Here is a 23,682-nt window from a genome sequence, read left to right as displayed (position 1 = left end):
TGACTAGGGAACACAGCAGAAAGCAGCAGCTGAAGGCCAAAGAGCCAAGCAGACATTCACAACTCTCTGTGAGTTGAGACGGAGTTTGCAATCTGAGTCCCTTCAAGTTAGGAGGTTCAATAAACACGTCCAGTTGGAAACCTCAGCAGAGCTGCACCTTAGGAGCAAGGCCCACCTGCTGGGATGAGGGGAGACCCCCTAGGACTAAAGGCAAAACCATAACAGACCTGCCCTAACAAGAATCTAAGCTTAAGGCCTTCACAGAATGAACTGTTAATATGGGTCAGGGGAAGGAAAAATCCTGGCAGAACAATTTGGTTTCTAGCCTGGGAGGTAATAGCAACCCACTCCAGTACTTTTGCCTGGAAAATCCCATGGGCGGAGGAGCCTGGTAGGCTGCAGTCCATGGGGTCGCTAGGAGTCGGACACTACTGAGAGACTTCATTTTCACTTTTCACTTTCATGCATTGGAGAAGGAAATGGCAACCCACTCCAGTGTTCTTGCCTGGAGAATCCCAGGGACAGGAGAGCCTAATGGGCTGCCGTCTATGGGGTCACACAGAGTCGGACACAACTGAAGCGACTTAGCAGCAGCAGCCTGGGAGGTGGTCAAGGAGCAGGCACTGAACAGCACTTTGCTTCTCAGATGCAGTAGGTGGAGGGTGGGGAACGATGGGAGAGAGGAAGGGATGGGCACTATACCTGTAAACACAGGGTCCGAGGACAGATGTCTGTCCAGTGGGGGGTCAATCTGGGTCTCAGAAGGGAGGGGACCATGCAGTGACAGTCAGGGAGGGGGAGGACTTGTTAGGGGGAAGGGTGGTGGGTGGATAAGAGATGAAGAAATCACAACTTATGAGCACCTACTATGTTCTAGACATGTGATGTTTTATTTATATTATCTCACTATGAGACAGATATGATCGTCTTCATTTAACAAATATGAGACAGATATGATCATCTTCCTTTAACAAATAAGGAATCCAAAGCTCAGAGAAGTTCAATAATTTGTCTAAAGCTACACTACTAGTAAATGGGGGAGCTGAGATATGAATTCAAGGCAGAAGATCAAACGTGTTCCATTCTGTAAGCACCTGTTGTGACTGTCTAACTTTCAGGAAGGGCAGTGGCACCTATGCTGTGAAACACTAGCAAAGTTAGAAAGCAAAAAGATCTCTGGGACAGACTAAGATATTGTTACAGGTCAAGGAGGGTATTAGAGGTATGTAAAGAAGTGTTAATGTGAATACACTATCAAAAGTTAAGTCCTCAAACAGAAAGACAGTAAGTTATAAAAATGGAAATATTATCAGGTGGAACTGAGCTGGTCTCAGAGAGCTCATTGGGCACATTACAACACTCAAGAGAGAACAGTTTGACTCCTAAATGAAACAATAAACAGTTAGGAGGCTTCCTACAATAAGGAACTAACGAAAGGAAACAAAGTTCACAGCTGTGGGGGAAGGGAAAAGGAGTGACGCAAAAAAACTAACCTAAGGAATCACAGAATCAGACATTTTTTAAGCTGGAAAGAATGTAGAAGTCATCCAATTCCTATCACTTCAAAGTAAAAATGCACCCAGGAAAACATAGCTAGCTGCTTAATATCTCAGCCTCCCAACTAAAGCCGAGTTTGGTTTCATTCTTTATCTTTACAAACGCAGGTAGAGAGCCTGCTTTGTCCAAAACAGCACCCTGGAAATTCAAGTTAAGTCTGTGATGAAAGACTCCTGGATAAACCACCAGCAGTTCCAGGATCACAAAAGGGACTTAGCTTTTTTTTTTTTTTTTTTTTTTTTTTTTTTTTGGGACTTAGCTTTTCAGCGGCTCCCCCACAATTCCAACCACCGGGCCTATTCTGAAGGAGACCTGGACAAGAAAGCTTCCACTTGGGAGGAAGGTGTGAGATGGATTTTCCAGATCGTTCACATTTTCTGACTCTAATCTTTCTTCTCTCATCATGTTCTGCACTCTCCCAAACTGGCCAAAACCATAAAGTCTGCCTGACATGAGCACATAAAAACCGACATAAAAAACACACATAAAAAACCGAAGATTTAAAAGGCAGTCCAGTAATTGCAACAACAAAACAAAATAAACACGGTTTATTTCAGAGACCTGGAGAAGACAAACTGGCAAGAAAGAAAGAACCTCTGATGATAAAAGACCCTTAATATCCCCATTTTACAGATACCTTAGAGTTCAGGGAGACAAATTCACCTGAATAGCTAACATATACAATGCACCATTAAAAACATACTTTTCTCATTTCCACAAGAGGTTTGGTGTGCACCATTCACTTAAGATTCCTAAATGTCAACGAATGAACCATCTGTAAAACAAGTCTTCTTCCCCCTAATGTCTAAAGAAGTGCAGGGATTGAGAGAGAGAACAGGCCAGGAAAATAAATTTTCACTCGGTGCCCTGATAAAAGCTTGCCCGGGCTCCATAAGATAAACAAAGGATACTAAAGTAAAAATGGAAAGATCTTTGGATTACAGCCCCTGACAAAAACCAACTAAGGTAAAGGAGAGTTCCCATGAAAGCAGCCTGGTTTTGAAAGCCACCTTGCAAATTTACAGCCCTAGGCATGCTCTTGGCTGTTCTCATTCAGGATACACTTATTAAAAATTTGGGGCCAGTTTCCTTAAGCTTACAAATGTTCCCGGTACCTAGAAGAACTATCCCTTTTATTTATTCCCAGGTCTTATCCTCTGAGAAGCCTGTCTGAGTTCCTACCTTCGGCTCTCCTCCTGTTCTGCACGAATTCCGAGCGTCTCAGGGTGCTTGGTGCTGTGCGGCGGAAGCAGCTATTCCTCTTCCAAGCTTCTGAGCCATTTAATCTTCTCTCTTCCTCTACATGCCAGGTATTCTTCTCTAATGAAGTGCCCCGAGGAACGCCACCATGATGTTCTCCTTGGTTCCCCCTTGTCCACTGATTTCTTGGACCCTCTGGGAAGACCCCTCTGCTCCCAGGTGCCACCATTCCTGGTCTGTCGATGTCATTACATTCTAACGTCTTCCTCTGGTGGAGAGAATCTGCTCCTCTGTAATTCTGAAATTTATATTCACAGTTTGCAAATGGAGAATCAGAGCCTCTATTCTCCATATCAAAACCACTCTGATCCCCGGCATGAATCTCGGTTTTGGGATCCATTTTATCATTTTGATAAACATTCCTGTCCCCGTCACAGTATTTGACAAATTCATTACCTTCACTGACACCACGCAAGTCTGGGAAGTCCACAGACTGATCATTAGTATAATTCTCAGGAACATGATCTAAATCACTGAGGTCTCTATGATAAAAATTAGCTTCTTTACAGTCCTCAAGATTGTAATTATGATTCCTGTGGTCTATACGCTGGGTTTGAGGCTGACCAAAATTCCCCACAGAATCGTTCAAATTCTTGCAGTCAGTCCACTGTCCAGCATCTTTAGAGCTCTTAGGATTATGATTCAGATTCTGATGATTTACATAGCCATTCGTCTCCCAGCATTCTCCAACTTTCCAGGTTACAACTGGGCTTCCTGTAAACCAATCATCTTCAGTCGTGGAGTTCGGATTCCCACCATCTACATTTTCTGCATTATAATCACCACAGCCTGGAGTCACACTTCTGTTGTACATACAGTCCTTTCTACTTTCCTTTGCTTCCTCGTCGTCCACATAACTTGGTTCACTCTGTTCAAAATCCCAGTATCCACAATGCCTTTTTCTGTAGGGCCGATTCTGCCCTGTGGTTTGGTGTCTGGAATCCCAGTCATCCTCTCTGTAAAGTCCACTCAGCACAGGAAGGTCCCTTTTCTGTAGACTCCCGCAGTCTTCATATTCCCGGTTGGAACGCCAGTCCCCGTTCTTCTGCAGTTCTTTCTCTTTCTTCATCTCGTGGGTTTCACACATATTCATTGTGCTCAAAGACACACGTTTTCTCTCTCTCTTCCATGGGTCTGGGTTGAGCTCAGACGAGGACAGGTGCAGGGTAGCCCACGGTGGTCTCTGTCCTTCTTAAAATGTCTCCCAAAGCACTTCAAATGCTCTCCTTGCTACTCTGGTTGGAGCACGAAGAGATGTGGAGTAATTTCTATCTCAGGATCCAATCAGTGAGCTGCTCTAGCTTTCCCCACGGAGCCCTGAAGGTAATTAGTAACTAGCGTTCTCGTGATTGGAGTTGGCAGTTTCCTTCAAGCTGGTCAAACTGGCTTGACTGCTTTATGAGCTGAGGGCAGAAGCATTCTGCTGCTCTAAAGGCTTTGCAGAAAAAGCAGAGTGAAAGACAAACAGCCCCCTCTAACAGCCCAAGGTAAGATCATGTAACACTTTCATCTGCCTCTTTAATCCTTTAGTAATCAATCAGGGCTATGAATAAATGCTTTCATGTGCAGCGCAAACTGGACCTCCACTGCCCGTCCTCTGAGTTTGGCTTTACTCCTTGGACATCTGAAACTCTTCAGGACACCCTTCTCTTTAGTTAGAGGCAGGACTCTTCCGCCTTTGAGAGCTTTGCTTTTATGGGATTCAGGTTACCGATTAGTGTATACTCAAATCACAAGCTGTTCAAGCTCCTGTCCACAGACACATTGGCTATCCCACTCAAGGAAGAAAAAGTACATCTTTTATTCTGATTTGGTGTGTGGGTAATTTTATAGTGTAAAAACTCTTCCCCAGAGGAATACAGTTATGTATGTTTTCACATTTTCCTTGACACTTGACATGCCAGAGAAGCATCAAAACCATTCATCTTCTGGGACTTCCCTGGTGGCACAGTAGTTAGGAATCTACTACCAATGCAGGGGATGTGGGTTCGGTCCCTAATCTGGGGAGATCCCACAGGCCACAGAGCAATTAAGCCCGTGTGCCACAGATACTGGGCTTATGCTCTAGAGCCCTCAAGCCACAACTAGTGAGCTTGCACGCTGCAACTACTGAAGCCCAAGAGCCTAAAGCCTGTGCTCTGTAACAAGAGGGGCCACTGCAATGAGAGGCCTGCACACTGGAATGAAGAGAAGCCCCTGCTCTCCGCAACAAAGACCAGTGCAACCAAATAAATAAATTATATATTTCAAAAAACTCATTCATCTCCTAAATCTCTTTTCCACCTAATTCATGTAGCATACTTAGGAACTGGAGAGTGAGACTGGAAATCAGAAAGGTGGGTATAAAAACACCATTTTGAATTCATCCAATAACAGATTATTTTATGTGAAGCACTGTGGAAGAGAAAAGGATGAAGTTAGTCTCTCTTATGATGCAGGAGCAACACACTATAAAGTATGACTGGAGGTGAAAAGCACCGTAACAAACACAAATGGTGCTGGCAAAAAGCAGAGTCTCTGGTGGGGCAACTGCAGTTTCACAGCAGTAGTGTTTGAGCTGTGCTTTCAAGTAAAAGTAGGGTTTCCAAAGGCTTTCCACACATGGGAAACTAGGAAAGGGGGAACAGTTTGAAGGGTACCACGTGTGGAAAAAGTAACAAGGATCATGCGTGAGGGGTAGGTTCAGGCAGATCTGAAAGGACTGAGGCCACTTCTTTTATTTAATGAATAATGAAGGGTCACTGAAGGGTTCTCAGAAAGACAGTGATATGCTAAGAGAGTCTTTAGTAAGATTACACTTTCACCTATGGTTATCTATTAAGTGTCCTTGAACTTTTATCTAAACCCTATTTGTGAAACAATATAAAGAACCCTAAGGAGACCAGGGTTATAAGCTTTGTCAATAATTAGATGTTTACTCTTGGATAAACAAACTGGTTCCATATAAGGAGTAGTCAAGGCTGTATATTGTCACCCTGCTTATTTTACTTACATGCAGAGTATATCATGAGAAATGCTGGGCTGGATGAAGTACAAGCTGGAATCAAGATTGCTGGGAGAAATACCAATAACCTCAGATATGCAGACGATACCACCCTTACGGCAAAAAGTGAAGAACTAAAAAGCCTCTTGATGAAAGTGAAAGAGGAGAGTGAAAAAGTTGGCTTAAAACTTAACACTCAGAAAACTAAGATCATGGCATCTGGTCCCATCACTTCATAGCAAATAGATGGGGAAACAATGGAAACAGTGAGAGACTTTACTTTTTTGAGCTCCAAAATCACTGCAGATGGTGACTGTAGCCATGAAATTAAAAGACTCTTGCCCCCTGGAAGAAAATTTATGACCAACCTAGACAGCATATTAAAAGCAGAGACATTACTTTGCCAACAAATGTCCATCTAATCAAAGCTATGGTTTTTCCAGTAGTCATGTGTGAATGTGAGAGTTGGACTATAAAGAAAGCTGAAAGCCGAAGAACAGATGCTTTTGAACTGTGGTGTTGGAGAAGACCCTTGAGAGTCCCTTGGACTGCAAAGAGATCCAACCAGTCCATCCTAAAGGAAATCACTCCTGAATATTCATTGGAAGAATTGATGCTGAAGCTGAAACTCCAATATTTTGGCCATCTGATGTGAAGAATTAACTCACTGGAAAATACCTTGATGCTGGGAAAGAATGATGGTGGGAGGAGAAGGGGACGACAGAGGATGAGATGGTTAGATGGCATCACTGACTCAATGGACATGAGTCTGAGTAAGCTCCAGGAGTTGGTGATGGACAGGGAAGCCAGGCGTGCTGCAGTCCATGGGGTTGCAAAGAGTCAGAAATGACTGAGCAACTGAACTGAACTCTTGGATAAACCACTTATTCTCTCTGGGACTCAACCTACCCCTTTATAAAATGAGGCAGTTGGCCCCAGTGACATCCTTGATTGCTTCAGTTTTAAAAATCCATGTTCTGTTTTCCTTGAAACTCCTTTTCCTTTCCTGAAATACTGAATGTACTGTGATACATCTTTGGATTCTATACTAACAGAATTAACCTCTAGATTGTTAAATCTGATTTTCATGCAAAGTTTTTTGCTCTTTTGTTCTTCTGCAGTAGCCGCAACAGCCCTGGCAGCTGCCATGCTGTCAAGTGTGTTTTATGGGCCAAGATCAGGATGAGGACTAGGAAGCTGACATAAACATCCTTTGATCTTCACTAACTATAAGGAGGATATTGTATTATTTTTATTTTACTACAGATAAAGAATCTCTGAGATTTTGAAAAACCTGTCCAAGATCACAGAAACCAGTAGAAGGAGGGGCCATAATTTAAACCCAGATCTGTGTGACTTTGTGGCACTAGACTAAGAGGAGTATCTCAAAAACATAGGAAAATTTTCATTTCCCTTGAACCGAGTAAGCAAACAAGCACACTCTATCATGGTCTAATTCACACTCTATCACTGCCAAGGTGAGTGCAGACACTCCATCCCATGCACCAAAGCCATCCGCTCTCTGTCTTCAGTCCTGGCTTACTCTTACCCTGCCTGAGTATTGACCCCCAACACCCAACTGAAACGAACACCCACACCAGCACACTAACAGAAAGACTGTCCAGTACTTGTGACTCAATCATCTAAAACCTCCTGCCTAAACCCAATAAAGATTGTGATTCTGTTCACAAACCAACAGGATGACATCATTTAGGAGGACAGCTTTGACTATGAGTTATGCAGAGTGACAGTGTAAAAGAGGGCGCATGAGATGAGGAATTAGGGCAGCTAGCTTCCAGAAGTTCAATTTTGGCTAATAACCAGTTTATAGCTATGCTTAATCTCTCTGGCTGTCAGTTTTCTTATGTGTAAAATGAGGAAGTTAATAATTTCTCTGCCACTTTAAATCTAAACTTCTGTGATCTTACTTATTTCTAAGCAAAAGTGAAAAGTAAAGATTTATCTTTCCCTGTTATGGAAATGGAAAAGTTCCTTTTAGCAACTTCAAGTCTTCCATAAAGCTAGCATGATGAGAAATAGGCCTAGTAAATCAACCAGGAGAATAAATAAAAGAGGATAAATTGCAAGTGACATGACTACTAGTTACATGAAGGTAAAAAGAAATGATCTGTGGATGAGTGAAGAGTGAATAGCTGGTTATAATAAAAGGGCTCCCTTCTCCCATCCTTACTCCCTCTTTCCAAGCTCTACTGCCTTTAGGACTTTAAAGATACAGTTTGCATAAAAATGTAAACTGTCTCAGCTTTACCTCACTACAATGACCCAGAACTAATCAAAAGTTGTGAATGGATTGCTCTTCTCATGTGATAAATCTGTGTGCAAAGAAATGTAGCCCAAGGGGATGAGGAGAATAACTTTCCCATTTTTCTCAATTCCAGTCCTACTGGTGAAATACAGTCTTATAGATAGTTATCCTCCCTTCCATTTGATGCAACAGTCACATTCCACAGGCTCTTTTCAAAAGCCTAGAGCAGCACTCTGCGTGATGCTTGTTGTTACTGAGGGCTTCCCTAGTGGCTTAGACAGTAAACAATCTGCCTGCAACTTGGGAGACCTGGGTTCAGTCCCTGGGTTGGGAAGATGACCTGGAAAAGGGAACGGCAAACCATTCCAGTATTCTTGCCCGGAGAACACTGCAGCAACTTGCCTGGAAACGACTGAGCAACTGAACTGAACTCTTGGATAAACCACTTATTCTCTCTGGGACTCAACCTACCCCTTTATAAAATGAGGCAGTTGGCCCCAATGACATCCTTGATTGCTTCAGTTTTAAAAATCCATGTTCTGTTTTCCTTGAAACTCCTTTTCCTTTCAGACAGAAGAGCCTTGTGGGCTACAGTCCATGGGGTCGCAAAGAGTTGGACACGACTAAACAACTAACACACACACAGAGGGTGGGTGATCAGCTACAATGTCCCTCTGTCGACAGAAATTCTGTGAGCATGACACTAGAAGTGAGGGTGGGGTAGCAGGATTTAGAGGATGAGAGAAGAGACACAAAGCATAGAAAAGGCAAAGGAACAAAAGGGAGGAGACGGCTTAAAAAAAAAAAAAAAAAAAAAAACCTAGGAAGAAAAAGTAATCACCCTAACTTTCCACAATCTCTCTGTAACTGTCCACAAGGTTCCTCCAGCCTGATGATCAACTTCTCCTCACTTTCTAAGACTCTACCCCAAGAACACTCTCGGGATTCCCATAGTTCTTGCTATTTTTCAGAGCACCAGGCAAACATCCCTCTCATCTTACCTGTTACCTTATTATACTTGTTTATCTCCTTTTATTACACTGAAAGCCTGAGGGCAAGGGTCATGTCCAATCTCCAATGAAGCTCTATACTGGCTCACACAGGAGGTACTCCCAGGCTCAATGAGTTGATAAGGTCACATCCATTGGGCACAGGCTAGATTCTATCAAGGCAGAGGGCAGGAGCACTCACAGGTTAAAAGCACAGGCTGTGCTTTTTTTTTTTAATCCTGACTCTGCCACTTACTAGCTGTGTCATCTTAGGCAAGTTACTAAGCCTGTTTCTTCATCTTTTCATCATCAAATCCACCATCCGACTTGCATCTATACCCATCTGTTCTGCCTTCCCTCTTGTTAGAATGGAAGAACTGTCTCTGCTCTGATCCAACAGGCCAGTCTCTGTTGCTTCACTGCTCCCACTCCCGCCTGACCCTCAAAGGTCCCGCCACCATCACGACCTCTTCAGTGTGCCCACTCTAACCACCAGTCTCATAAGCCTGTGAATGTTTCCCACCCTACAAACATCTGTTGGCTCCTCAGTCCCCAATGCTGCCTCCAGGTGCTACCCCTTTCTTTGCTTTCCTTTATAGCATACTTCTGCTCTGAAAGACTTCTGAGCAAGCAAATACTCAATGCTTCTATTTCCTTACCTCTCAGCCCACAGTGCGGGAGACCCGGGTTGAATGCCCAGGTTGGGAAGATCCCTGGAGAAGGAAATGGCAACCCACTCCAGTATTCTTGCCTGGGAAATCCCATGGACAGAGGAGCCTGGCAGGCTACAGTCCCTGGGGTCACAAGGAGTCGGACACGACTGAGCGACTACCACACACAATAAGGCTTTTATCCCTTTGTTATCACTGTACTGAAACTGCTCTTGACAAGGTCATCCAATCCAATGGCCATTCTTGGAACTCACCTCAACTTGGCCTCTAAGTAGCTTTTGGACACAGCCACTTTCTCTTTCTTGAAGAGCTTCCTTCACTTGACTGGCTGCTCCTTTTCCTTTGCTGATTTATCTCCCTAGTCTTGCATATTTCTAAACAGTGGCTGTCCCAGGTCTTCTCCTTTGTACCCAAGTACCTAGCATGGGCTTCCCAGGTGGCACTAGTGGTAAAGAGCCTGCCTGCCAATGCAGGAAACCTGAGAGACTTGGGTTCGATCCCTGGGTCGGGAAGATCCCCTGGAGGTAGGGCATGGCAACCCACTCCAGTATTTTTGCCTGGAGAATCCCAAGGAGAGAGGAGCCTGGTGGGCTACAGTCCATAGGGTCACAAAGAGTGGCACACAACTGAAGTGACTTAGCATGCCCCACACCTAGCACACAGCAGGAACTCAAAAACTCCTAGACTAGGAATGTGGTTTCCATTCTTAGTTCAGCTGCCCTTCAGCCTAAGGGTTAATTAGGAGGAGTTGTAAAGAAGATCCTATCATTAAGGTTAAAGAAACTCAAGGGGTCTCAATACAGCTGCAGCCTCCAGTTTTGTGGGAAGAGAGGATCTGGAAATGAAGAAGACAGAGATCTAAGATTAAAAAGTAAATTCCCCAGTAAAGGAAGAGATTATGAACTAATTAAAAGACAACTGTCTGGGACACAGGAAGAAGACACAGAGAGAAAAAGAATCTGGGAGTAAAACTTAAGTAACTTCATGATAAGCTAGCAGTCAAAAGTATATCTGTGAGGAAGGATTAAATATTTATATATACACATACATATGTGCTCTTAAATCCATAGACGTGTAATTTAACAAATAGTTTTCAACAGATGAGAGTACTAAAAAACGTTTGGCATAAATTTTTTTAAATTAATTTATTTTTAATATAAATTTGTTTCTTTTAATTGGAGGCTAATTACTTTACAATATTGTAGTGGCTTTGCCATACATTGACATGAACCCGCCATGAGTGTACATGTGTTCCCCATCCTGAACTGGCAATTTGTTTCACATATGATAATATATATGTTTTTAATAATAGCTGGGACATGGAAGCAACCTAGCTGTCTATCAGCAGACAAATGGACAAGAAAGCTGTGGTACATATACCCAATGGAATATTACTCAGCCATTAAAAAAATACATTTGAATCAGTTCTAATGAGGTGGATGAAACTGGAGCCTATTATACAGAGTGAAGTAAGCCAGAAAGAAAAACACCAATACAGTATACTAACACATATATATGGAATTTAGAAAGATGGTAATGATAACCCTGTATGCGAGACAGCAGAAGAGACACAGATGTAGAGAACAGTCTTTTGGACTCAGTGGGAGAGGGCGTGGGCGGGGTGGTTTGGGAGAATGGCACTGAAACATGTATATTATCATATGTGGTATAAATTATTTGGAAGTAAGTTGTCAAGAGTCAGTCGGGCTCCCCCCACCTTGAGCACCTGTAGATCTGAGTTTTCCAAGTGTTGTTCCCTACCACCCACTCTCAGATGTCAAGCCGTCCCTCCTAAGTCTCCACACGCTGGCAATACAGGGTGGCTCAGCAAGGAAGCACAGAAAGCTGCACAATGAAGCCCGCCTGGGTCTGGATCCCAGCTCTCTCACTTACCAGCGTGAGACTTGTGGGCAAACCTCGGTTCTCTCATCTATCAGATGTGGACAATTCTGGGAACTGGAAAAGCATATAAAAGCACCTTGCACATTGTTCAACAAAGAATAAGCCCTCAATTAATTATAATTTCTGTCACCATTCAGTTCCTATCACCAGCTCCAACGTCACCATTTCAGTTCCTATCTTCCAGACCGCTCACTCCTTAGGCCTCTTCTCTTTTTCTCTATCTAAACTTTTTTCTTTAATCTCATTAAATATAATGGCTTTAAATAATGTCTATGCGCTAACAGAACTGCTCAAAATTCTCCAAGCCAGGCTTCAGCAATACGTGAACCATGAACTTCCAGATATTCAAGCTGGTTTTAGAAAAGGCACAGGAACCAGAGATCATATTGCCAATATGCGCTGGATCATCAAAAAGGCAAGAGTTCCAGAAAAACACCTATTTCTGCTTTATTGACTATGCCAAAGCCTTTGACTGTGTGGATCACAATAAACTGTGGAAAATTCTGAAAGAGATGGGATTATCAGACCACCTGACCTGCCTCTTGAGAAACCTGTATGCTGGTCAGGAAGCAACAGTTAGAACTGGACATGGAACAACAGACTGGTTCCAAACAGCAAAATGAGTATGTCAAGGCTGTATACTGTCACCCTGCTTATTTAACTCATATGCAGAGTACATCATGAGAAACGCTGGGCTGAAGGAAGCACAAGCTGGAATCAAGATTGCCAGGAGAAATATCAATAGCCTCAGATATGCAGATGACACCACCCTTATGGCAGAAAGTAAAGAACTACAGGGCCTCTTGATGAAAGTGAAAGCAGGAGAGTGAAAAAGTTGGCTTATTCAGAAAACTAAGATCACGGCATCCAGTTCCATCACTTCATGGCAAATGGATGGGGAAACAGTGGAAACAGTGGCTGACTTTATTTTTCGGGGCTCCAAAATCACTGCAGATGGTGACTGCAGCCATGAAATTAAAAGACGCTTACTCCATAGAAGGAAAGGTATGACCAACCTAGACAGCGTATTAAAAAGCAGAGACATTACTTTGTCAACAAAGGTCCATCTAGTCAAGGCTATGGTTTTTCCAGTGGTCATGTATGGATGTGAGCGTTGGACTATAAAGAAAGCTGAGCACCGAAGAATTGATGCTTTTGAACTGTGGTGTTGGAAAAGACTCTTGAGAGTCCCTTGGACTGCAAGGAGATCCAACCAGTCCATCCTAAAGGAGATCAGTCCTGGGTGTTCATTGGAAGGAACAAGGTTGATGCTGAAACTCCAATACTTTGGTCACCTGATGGGAAGAGCTGACTCATCTGAAAAGACCCTGATGCTGGGAAAGATTGAGGGCAGGAGGAGAAGGGGATGACAGAGGATGAGATGGTTGGATGGCATCACCGGCTCAATGGACATGGGTTTGAGTAGACTCTGGCAGTTGGTGATGGACAGGGAGGCCAGGCATGCTGTGATTCATGGGGTTGCAGAGTCAGACACGACTTAGGTAATGAACTAAACAGAATTTATGTCTATGTGCTCTCAAAATTGGTCCCAAAGTTATGTCTCCAGGCTCAGCTCCTCTGAACTCTGGCTTCTACATCGAATTGTGCAGTTGACCTCTGCCCTGTCCCACCTCCCCCACCAACCAGAGTCTCCTGCATTCTTCACCATTAATTGAGAAATTACTGGCAACTCCAGTCCTTCTAGTTGCTCAACCTCAGCGTCTTCCTCATTTCGTTCACTTCATATCCAATTCACTAGCAACTCCTACTGGCGCCAACTCAAATATACCTTATATCAGTATATGATGCTCAAAATAACTGAGCACTTTCCTCATCCCCACTCTACCATCCTGGCCCAAGCTACATCACCTCTTGCCTAGATCATTGCAGTAGCCTCCTAACTGGTCTCTCTGCTTCTGCCCTTGTATCTCTATCTACACCTTTGCTAAACCGGCCTCCTTGCTATTCCTCAAACACCAGGCATATTCTCATACTTGCTATTCTAGCTGCCTGAAAAAAACAACCCTAACCCCCAAATGGCTTGGCTGGCTCCCTACAATCTTTCAGATATTCATTCAAAGCCTTAAGGCATTACCTTAAGAGGAGACATTTAGGAGCAAGATTCTTCCAGATGCAGAAGAGGCTAACTCTACAAATTACCATGCACTGCACTGATTTAGATAAACAGGGTCACGGCCGATATGGGAAGTAACTACAGCTATGATTCAAAGGCAGCTAGACAGACAGAAAGGATAATAAACACAGATCAGTATCAGTATGATCACTAGAGTTCCAAAGATACACAAATATGAATGATACTACTATATCTTTTTTTATTAATCAGTGTATACCCAGTGCCGGATCACAGTATGGGCTCAAGAAACACTTAATGAGTAAAAAAGTCACTTTTCATTGAGATTTTCCCTGACTCTATAGGTTCTTTCGCCTTCTAATAATACACATATTTTTACTTATTGTCTCCCCAAGGGGGCAGAGATCGCTGCTGTAACTCTAGAACCCTGCCTGGAATACAGTAGAAGCTCAACCATATTTATTGAATAAATTACTGCCCTAGAGTCGTTCCTCTTTGGGGTCTTGCTGTTGAATACATCTGATAAAGTAAACATAGGAGTCCACACACTCAGGTAACTAGCCAGTGGCAGCAGGAACGCTTTTGGCTGCAGCAGAAGGCGGGTCCTTTTACCAAGTGCTGCAAAGCCTGGATGAAATCTAAAACCTTGGAGCTTTTACAGCTTTTCCACCCCTGTGCCTGGTGCGGAGGGTGAGGAAATGTTCACAAACCTACACTACAAATTGCAAGAAACAGTGATTCACAGGCTAATTATAACTAAATTAACCATTTCCAGCTACATATCTTGACTGATATTAAACCATCTATCCTTAAAGGAAAACTAGCTTCTGTCCTGAATCACAGACCCCAAACGGCTTCTGGCTATGGTCGCTGTTTCATACCAAGAAAAAAAATCCAATGTAAGTAACTGAGCTAATTTTTTACTGAGCCAACACCCTAAACTAGATGTTACACAAGCTGAGGATACTATTTGTTTTTTTAATTATGTCTGACAAACTAGAAAGAAAAATCATTATTTCTTTTACAAAAACATTTATATCTTGAAAGACTACAAAATGCCTTAGCTTTAAAACTCTATCTTTTACTAGTTTAAGAATTCTTACAACTGAGGCATTCCAAGAAGTCTTCAGAATAATAAATTGCTTCTATACGTAGAAAAACTATACTTTTAAGTTTTAAAAACCTGTCTGGAATATTACTTAACACTTCAGTGTACAAAGGTTATTATTCCATATCGATCATTCTCTAAACCTAATGACTCTCTTTAGTGGATATTAAATCTCACCCAATATCTTGCTGAAAACATTACTTTTCTGAAAAACATATTCTGATGTAATGTGTGAGATGTGTGCGTGTGTCCGACTCTCTGCAACCCCATGGACTGCAGCCCATCAGGAACCTCTGTCCATGGAATTTTCCAGGCAAGAATACTGGAGTGGTCTGCCATTTCCTCCTCTAGGGCATCTTCCCAACCCCGGGATCCAGTCTGCATCTCTCTCGTCTCCTGCAATGACAGGCAGATCCTTGACCACTAGCGCCACCTGTGAGGGACAGGGAAGCCCGGTGTGCTGCGGTGCACGGAGTCACAGAGAGTCGGACAAGACTCAGTGACTGAACAACAAAGCGCCACCTGTGCAACAGTCTAAAATTCAAATTAAAAATCACCCTGACAGTCTCTGGTCAACCCTCCTCTTACTATTACCTTAAAGGGAGAAGTTTAGGAGCAAGATTCCGAATGGAAGAGGCTAACTCTACAAATTATCATCCACTGCACTGATTTAGATAAACAGGTCATGGCCCACATAAAAAGTAACTATAGCCATGATTCAAAGGCAGCTAGAGAGACCGACAGTGTGATAAACACAGGTCAATATCAGTATGCTCACTAGAGTCTCAAAGATACAGAAATATGGATGATACTACCATATCCTTTCTACTGATCAGTGTATAGCCAGTGCCCGGTTCATAGTATGTGCTCAAGAAATACTTGCTGAGTGAAGAAATGAGTGTACAACCCTGACAAATTCAAGCATGCGCACCTCTCCTAGAGGTAGAAAAGAACTATGATACGTTAAAATGGGATTCTCTCAAGGCTACAGGATGTAGTCCTAATCAATGTTTCTAAAAGAAACATATACAGGGAAATCTGAAATTTTGGACTAACCCTGAATATTTCTACTGCTTCAGAAGTCAAACTATCAGATTTGAAGGTACCCTTTTTTGTTGCTGCTATTCTATTTTGGTTTTCTTTTGACCATGACACATGGCTTGTGGAATCGCAGTTCCTTGACCAGGGATTGAACCTGGACAACAGCAGCGAAAGCCCAGAATCCTAACCACTAAACAACCAAGGAACTCTTGGTACTGTGTTTTAGATGTGGACTTTAATTATTAATTAGCAACTCACTTGACCAGAACCTCCTGGGAAGCAGACAAAACATCTACGTTTGTTACTATGTACCTTGTCCTTAACACAGTGCCTGGCACCAACATTTGCTGAATGAATAAGTGATTGACCTGACACCATCCTGAAGTCCACTATAACATGTCATTCCTCAAAACACTATACTCACAAATATGCCTCCTAATGTTCTACCCTGTATATATCCAACTGAATGCAGAGTTCCAGACAAAAGCAAGGAGAGGTAAGAAAGCCTTCTTAAGTGAACAATGCAAAGAAAGAGAGGAAAACAACAGGTGGGAGAGACTAGAGATCTCCTCAAGAAAACTGGAGATACCAAGGGAACATTTCATGCAACGATGGGCTCAATAAAGGACAGACATGGCAAGGACCTAACAGAAGCAGAAGAGATTAGGAAGAGGTGGCAAGAATACACAGAAGAACTGTACAAAAAAGGTCTTAATGGCCTGGAAAACCAGAATGGTGTGGTCACTCACCTAGAGCCAGACATCCTGGAATGTGAAGTCAAGTGGGCCAGAGGAAGCATTACTATGAACAAAGCTAGTGGAGGTGATGGAATTCCAGTTCAGCTATTTCAAATCCTGAAGGATGATGTTGTGAAAGTCCTGCTCTCAATATGTCAGCAAATTTGGAAAACTTAGCAGTTGGTCACAGGTCGGGAAAAAGTCAGTTTTCATTCCAATCCCAAAGGACAACGCCAAAGAATGTTCAAACTACTGCACAATTATTTCACATGCTAGCAAGGTAGTGCTCAAAACCCTTCAAGCTAGGTTTCAGTAGTATGTGAACCAAGAACATTCAGATGTTCAAGTTGCTTTTAGAAAATGCAGAGGAACCAGAGATCAAATTGCCAACATCCACTGGATCATAAAAAAAAAAAGGGCAAGAGAATTCCAGAAAAACATCTACTTCTGTTTCACTAAGCTGAAGCCTTTGACTGTGAGATCACAACACTGTGGAAACTTCTGAAAGAGATGGGAATACCAGACCACCTTATCTGCCTCCTGAGAAATCTGTATGCAGGTCAAGAAGCAACAGTTAGAACCAGATAGGGAAAAACAGACTGGTTCAAAACTGGGAAAGGAGTACATACATCAAGGCTATATACTGTCACCCTGCTCATGTAACTTTTATGCAGAGCACACCATGCGAAATGCCTACTTGAATGAATCACAAGTTGGAATCAAGATTGCTGGGAGAAATATGCAGATGATACCACCCTAATGGCAGAAAGCAAAGAGGAACTAAAGAGCCTTTTGATGAAGGTGAAAGAGGACAGTGAAAAAGCGGGTCTAACACTCAACATTCCCAAAACTGAGATCATGGTATCTGGTCCCTCACTTCATGGCAAATAGATGGGGAAAAAGTGGAAACAGTGAGAGACTTTATCTTCTTGGGCTCCAAAATCACTGCAGATGGTGACTGCAGCCATGAAAGTAAAGAACACTTTGCTCCTTGGAAGAAAAGCTATGACAAAACTAGACAGCATATTAAAAAGCAGAGACATCACTTTGGTGACAAAAGTTCATATAGCTATGGTTTTTCCAGTAGTCATGTACGGATGGGGGAGTTCAACTACAAAGAAGGCTGAGCGCAGAAGAACTGATGCTTTTGAACTGTGGTCCTGGAGAAGACTCTTGAGAGTCCCTGGGACTGCAAGGAGATCAAATGAGTCGATCCTAAAGGAAATCACCCTTGAATATTCACTGGAAGGACTGATGTTGAAGCTGAGCTTCCAATACTTTGGTCACCTGATGGGAAGTACTGACTCATCTGAAAAGACCTTGATGCTGGGAAAGATTGAGGGCAGGAGGAGAAGGGGATAACAGAAGATGAGATGGTTGAATACCATCACTGACTCAATGGACATGACTTTGAGCAAACTCCCAAGAGATAGTGAAGGACAGGGAAGTCTGGCATGCTACAGTTCACGGGGTCACAAAGAGTCAGACGTGACTTAGTGACTGAACAACAACCAATGTCAAGTTGCTTTTGCAACACAGAAAATGTCACATTCGACTCTTCTGCGACCCCATGGACTGCAGCCTGCCAGGTTTCTCTGTCCACGGGATTTTCCAGGTAAGAATAGTGGAGCAGGTTGCATTTCCCTCTCCAGGGGATCTTCCAGACCCATGGATCAAACATCTCCTATCTTGCAGGTGGATTCTTTATCACTGAGCTACCAGGGAAGCCCACAAGCAGAAATACTGAACACAGAGTAAAGATTAAGGTTGACTGGGACAAGAGTACAAAGAAAAGTGATCAGGATCTATCAGTTAGTATTGTTCGTAGCCGTTGCTATGTTATGAATGTATTTATAAAGCTCGTGTGTTTCAACGGCCCTGTGTGCTAACAATGAGTCACTCTTGCAAGTAAAATAAATATTAATAAGCTTATTTGCACAGTATATTTTATATAAGCCTTGTAAGTGATACTCCAAGAAATTTAAAACTTTAGAAGCAAAATTAAGTCCTTAAATTGGCAAGTCTGACTCATAATTCTGTGCAGTGTTAAATCTTGCTCAGAGGCAGACATTCTATTATTTTGTTGTTGTTTAGTCAATAAGCAATGTCCAACTCTTTTGCAACCTCGTGGACAGTAGCCTGCCAGGCTCCTCTGTCCATGGGATTTTCCAGCTAAGAATACTGGAGTGGGTTGCCATTTCCTGCTCCAGGGGACCTTCCTGACCCAGGGATCAATGCAGGATCTCCTGCATTGGCAGGTGGGTTCTTTACCACTGGGCCACCAAGGAAGCCCTCTATTATTTTAATTCTAGCCAAATACATTTGCTAAGTTTTTTCCAGAGCTTGTATTTGCTACGGATTGTTGTTCATTTAAGTATAAACTACAGTTCTTTTAAGTATTTTAACAAAAGAAATGCAGAGGAGATGCAAATATTAATACTGAACTATTATGCTGTATGTTGTTGCTGCTGTTGTTCAGTGGCTAAGTCGTGTACAGCTCTTCGCTACCACATGGACTGTAGCACGCCAGGCTCCTTTGCCCTTCACTATCTCCTGAAGTTTGTTCAAATTCTCAGTAAGTCAGTGATGCCATCAGAGGGCAGAGAGAATGAAAACCACAATCACAGAAAACTAATCAAACTGATCACTTGGACCACAGCCTTGTCTAACTCAAGCCATGAGCCATGAGTGTAGGGCCACCCAAGACAGAAGGGTCACTGTGGAGAGTTCTGACAAAACGTGGTTTGCTGGAGAAGGGAACGGCAAACCACTCCAGTATTCTTGCCTTGAGAACCCCATAAACAGTATGAAAAGGCAAAAAGATAGGACACTGTAAGATGAACTACCCAGGTTGGTAGATGCCCAATATGCTACTGGAGAACAGTGGAGAAATAACTCCAGAAAGAATGAAGAGACGGAGCCAAAACAAAAAGTACCCAGTTGCGGATGTGACTGGCGATGGAAGTAAAGTCTGATGCTGTAAAGATGCAAATAACTGACTCATTGGAAAAGACCCTGATGCTGGGAAAGATTGAAGGCAGGAGGAGAAGTGGACGACAGAGGATGAGATGGTTGGATGGGATCACCGACTCAATGGACATGAGTTTGAGCAAGCTCAGGAGTTGGTGATGGACAGGGAAGCCTGGTGTGCTGCAGTCCATGGGGTCACAAAGAGTCGGACATGACTGAGAGACTGAACTGACTGATGCTATCTAACCATCTCATTCTCTGCCACCCCCTTCTTTTGTCTTCAATCTTTTCCAGCATCAGGGTCTTTCCAATGAAATTAATATGTTGTATACTATTTCAATAAAATTTTTTTTAAAGATGTGAATATTGTCACAAATTTATTGTCTAAAATTTGAATTAACAAAACAATATTGCTTTCAATGGCAAAGCCAAAATCATAGCAAGCAGACAGAATATTTTAATTGTTAATAAATAGAAAGAATAGGGGTTTCCTTGGCAGCCCAGTCATTAAGATTTTACTTTCCAATGCAGGGGTGTGGATTCGATCCCTGGTAGCAGAGCTAAGATCCCACACACCTTTTGGCCAAAAACCCAAAACATAAAATAGAAGCAATATTATAACAAATCCAATAAAGTCTTTAAAAATGGTGTACATCTTTTAAGAAAGAAAGAATGTATCTATGAATAACTGAATCATTTTGCTGTACAGCAGGAATTAAAACATTGCAAATTAACTGTTGATTTCCTTCAGTAAAGCTTAAGAAAAATAAATACAAATAGTTGCTAGAAAATAAAAAAGAAAACCTGTCTGTACAAAAAAAGAGTATGAGCTTATGCAAAGCAACATGTACCCTAACGGCCCCACCGAAGACGTTTTTGGATACACTCAACAATTCAACCAACATCAACAGAAACTTTTTTCTATGTCTGAGATATCAGTCATAAAACAAAGACCAATACCATCAGCCATCAGATAGGGTAACTAATGCTTTGTGTATTTAAAATTTTGTTTTAAAAATCAGTTTTAAATATTAAATATCTGTGGTATTATTTTATAGTTTTTAAACTTTTTATTTAACATTTATTTTTTAAATATTCCCTTCTTTTAATATTTTTATTATCAGATACCTATTATGTTAATTTTCTAATTTTGATAAACATCCATATTTTATGATTATATAAGATATTAGGGTTAAGGGAAGCTGAGTGAAACCAGATGGGAGCTCTACTATTTTTGCAACTTCTTTACAAATTCAAAATCATTTTAAAGTAAAAAGTATTTCAAAGTTTATTATCAGGTAGAGAATAATTTTACATGTCATTAAGACATATAATCTAATATTTTGGTTCATAATAATAACACATGCATTTATTTAATATATATATACATATATATACATAAAATCTCTGAAACTTTTAGAATCCTAACAGAAAAATTGTTCACTATTAGTTATTACAGTTATCACTATTATTAAGAACATATAAAGAGCCTTTTTTTAAGAAAATACAGAATAATTTATAACTTTAGGAATTACCAGGAATTCCAATTTCTTGTTTCTGAACCTCACAATTACTATGCTTCAGGAATTTGGAAACACTGGCTGACCACAAGCACCTGACAGAAAGAAATGCAAATCCTCTCTCGAGGCATGTCTTAATTCATCTCAGATCTTGATATTTTCCAAACACTATGACTAGCACACAGAAACAGGTAACCAGACACATGATGAGTGCAGACCACACAAATGAGAACCATGTGACATTAAAGACACTCCCAGCAAGACTTAATACCTTGAAATTATCATCAGTTCAGTTCAGTCACTCAGTCATGTCCGACTTTGCGACCCATGGACTGCAGCACACCTGGCCTCCCTGTCTATCACCAACTCCTGGAGTTTACTCAAACTCATGTCCATTGACTTGGTGATGCCATCCAACCATTTCATCCTCTGTCATCCCCTAGAGACTATATAACAACTATCCTTACCATATGTAAAGAAAATAAAAACCAAGCTAAAAGATACCTACAAGAAACAGAAAACTAGAAAAGGTAACACGTCAGATTTGGGGGAGAGGGGCGGGAAAATAGAGCTTCTAGTAAATAAGTCCTCATGACTGCATAATTCCAGAGTCTTACAAAGGAGCAATATGAAGAATAGTATAAAGGCTATACACATTTATGTGTGAGCTCTCATGGAAATCCATACACCATCCTATACTTAAATTGAATCCATTCAGTGTATTCCCTGTTGGTCTAACTAGATTCACACTGATACCCATAAAATGGAGTTGAATGTAAACGAAATAGTCATGTATATTCTGCTCTAAAACCACCAAGCACAAACCAGAGCCCCCAACTGACTACAGTTCAAATAAATAAAGTCATACCCCTTCTCCCTATACTTAAGCCTTGCAATTAGAAGTGTTTCTTAAATATATTTTTTCTAATTTCTCAAACTCCTATTAAATACCCACAATACCATAAGCATAGCTAGGGATCTGCCCATTCATTTTCTTATTAAAAAAAGAAGTAGAAGGAGCAGTAGCTACAAATAACCTAATTTTTTTAAAAATAACTTAATTTTGGGTGTGGCTCACGACTGGACTACTTTGCTACTATTAACTATATCTAACAAGGAAGCCAGAATCTTAGCATCAATAGTCCCTAGCTCCCTAGTAGTCCAAGTTCAAAGAAACAGTGGAGGTAGGAGATCTTCGAAAGCTCTGGAAGGTAGAGCAGAAACTTCAATTTCATTCAGTTAAACTCAATTCAACTCATCAAGTATTTACTGAGTCTACTACTTATGTTGAACACCACACCAGGTGCGTGGGAAATGGCACACCCACTATCTCTTAGGAACTGTCTTCTCATTAGGCTTAAAATTGTCATGGAGAGGTATATAAATAACTAAATATTAATCAGGATTAGACAAATACTATATCAAAAGTTCTTTAAGGATTTCCCTCGTGGTCCAGTGGTTAGGAATTCATCTGCTAATGCAGGGGACATTCAATCCCTGGTCTGGGAAGATTCCAAATACTGCGAAGCAACTAAGCCTGTGCGCCACAGCTACTGAAGCCCACTCACCCTAGAGCCCATGCTCAGCAACAAGAGAAGAAGCCACTGAAATGAGAAGGCTGTGACCCACTCGCCGCAACTAGAGAAAGCCCACATGCGACAACGAAGACCAAATCCCGCCAAAAATACACAATTTCTTTAAAGTTTTAAATTTTATGCCTTAAAGTTCAAGATTAGAGATTGTATGGGACTGTACTGGAGCGTTAAAGGCTGGTGTTCAAACTGATTAATTTCTGCCTCTTCCAGGGGACTGCTTATATTGCTGCATGTACTTTTTTATGAAGACAGAGAAAGATGACCTGAAGAGGCACTGTCAGTGACTGCAAGAAATAATTTCATCATATTAGCGATTGATACAAATAATACACCTATTAAAAATCAATCAGTTCAACAGTAACACTGCCAATATTGTATATGGTAGAGTCAGACAAAGGAAAGTCTTTCTGATTAAGACTATACCCACCTACTGTGGGTCTTTCATTGCCCTGAACTTTTAGAATTAAAGGAAAAAACAGCTGAATTATTAAATTAGTTCTGAAAAAGAAGGTCAGTAGAACAGGACTTCCTTGGTGGGCCAGTGGTTAAGAATCTGCCTGCCAATGTAGGGAACACGAATTCAATCCCTGGTTGGGCAAGATTCCACGTGGCACGGAGCAACTAAGCCTGTGCACCACGAGGAAGAGCAGCCCCACTTGCCCCAACTAGAGAAAGTCCTGGCACAGCAACGAAGATTCAGTGCAGCCAAAAATAAAATAATTACATTAAAAAAAAAAAAGGTCAGTGGAATAAAAAAAGAATACCAGTTTCATCCGTTGGTACCAGTCCATTACTGGAATGTTGAATATAACATTTCTCTGGAACACTACTAATTCTAAAAAGTATCATTATTGAGAAATTATTGCCACCTGGAATTTGAGAGAGTTTTGTTCTGCCACCTGTACATCTAATGCAAGAATGGTTTACAAGTATATCTCAAAAACTGTATGTATAGAAGGTGATGGAGAATCTGAAGCTTGCTGTATCTTTG

At 41.7% G+C, this 23,682-nt stretch overlaps 1 protein-coding gene across 2 annotated transcripts in view; it reads right to left on the bottom strand.

Moving 5' to 3' along the window:
• DNMBP (dynamin binding protein) overlaps window positions 1–23,682 on the bottom strand; it is a 114,041-nt gene that overhangs the window by 45,263 nt on the left and 45,096 nt on the right. Inside the window, exon 1 of one of the 2 annotated variants that reach the window (XM_018041451.1) lies at window positions 2,740–4,146. The exons of the other annotated variant lie outside the window; for it this stretch is intronic. Coding sequence (XP_017896940.1) covers window positions 2,740–3,910 — 1,171 coding nt within the window. The 5' untranslated portion in view covers window positions 3,911–4,146. Of the gene's footprint in view, window positions 1–2,739; window positions 4,147–23,682 lie in introns of those variants that run through there. 2 annotated transcript variants of the gene reach the window in all.

The sequence above is a fragment of the Capra hircus genome, chromosome 26, assembly GCF_001704415.2.
Source record: "Capra hircus breed San Clemente chromosome 26, ASM170441v1, whole genome shotgun sequence".
In the NCBI taxonomy this organism is placed as follows: domain Eukaryota; kingdom Metazoa; phylum Chordata; class Mammalia; order Artiodactyla; family Bovidae; genus Capra; species Capra hircus.
This window is presented reverse-complemented; position numbering and strand designations above follow the sequence as displayed.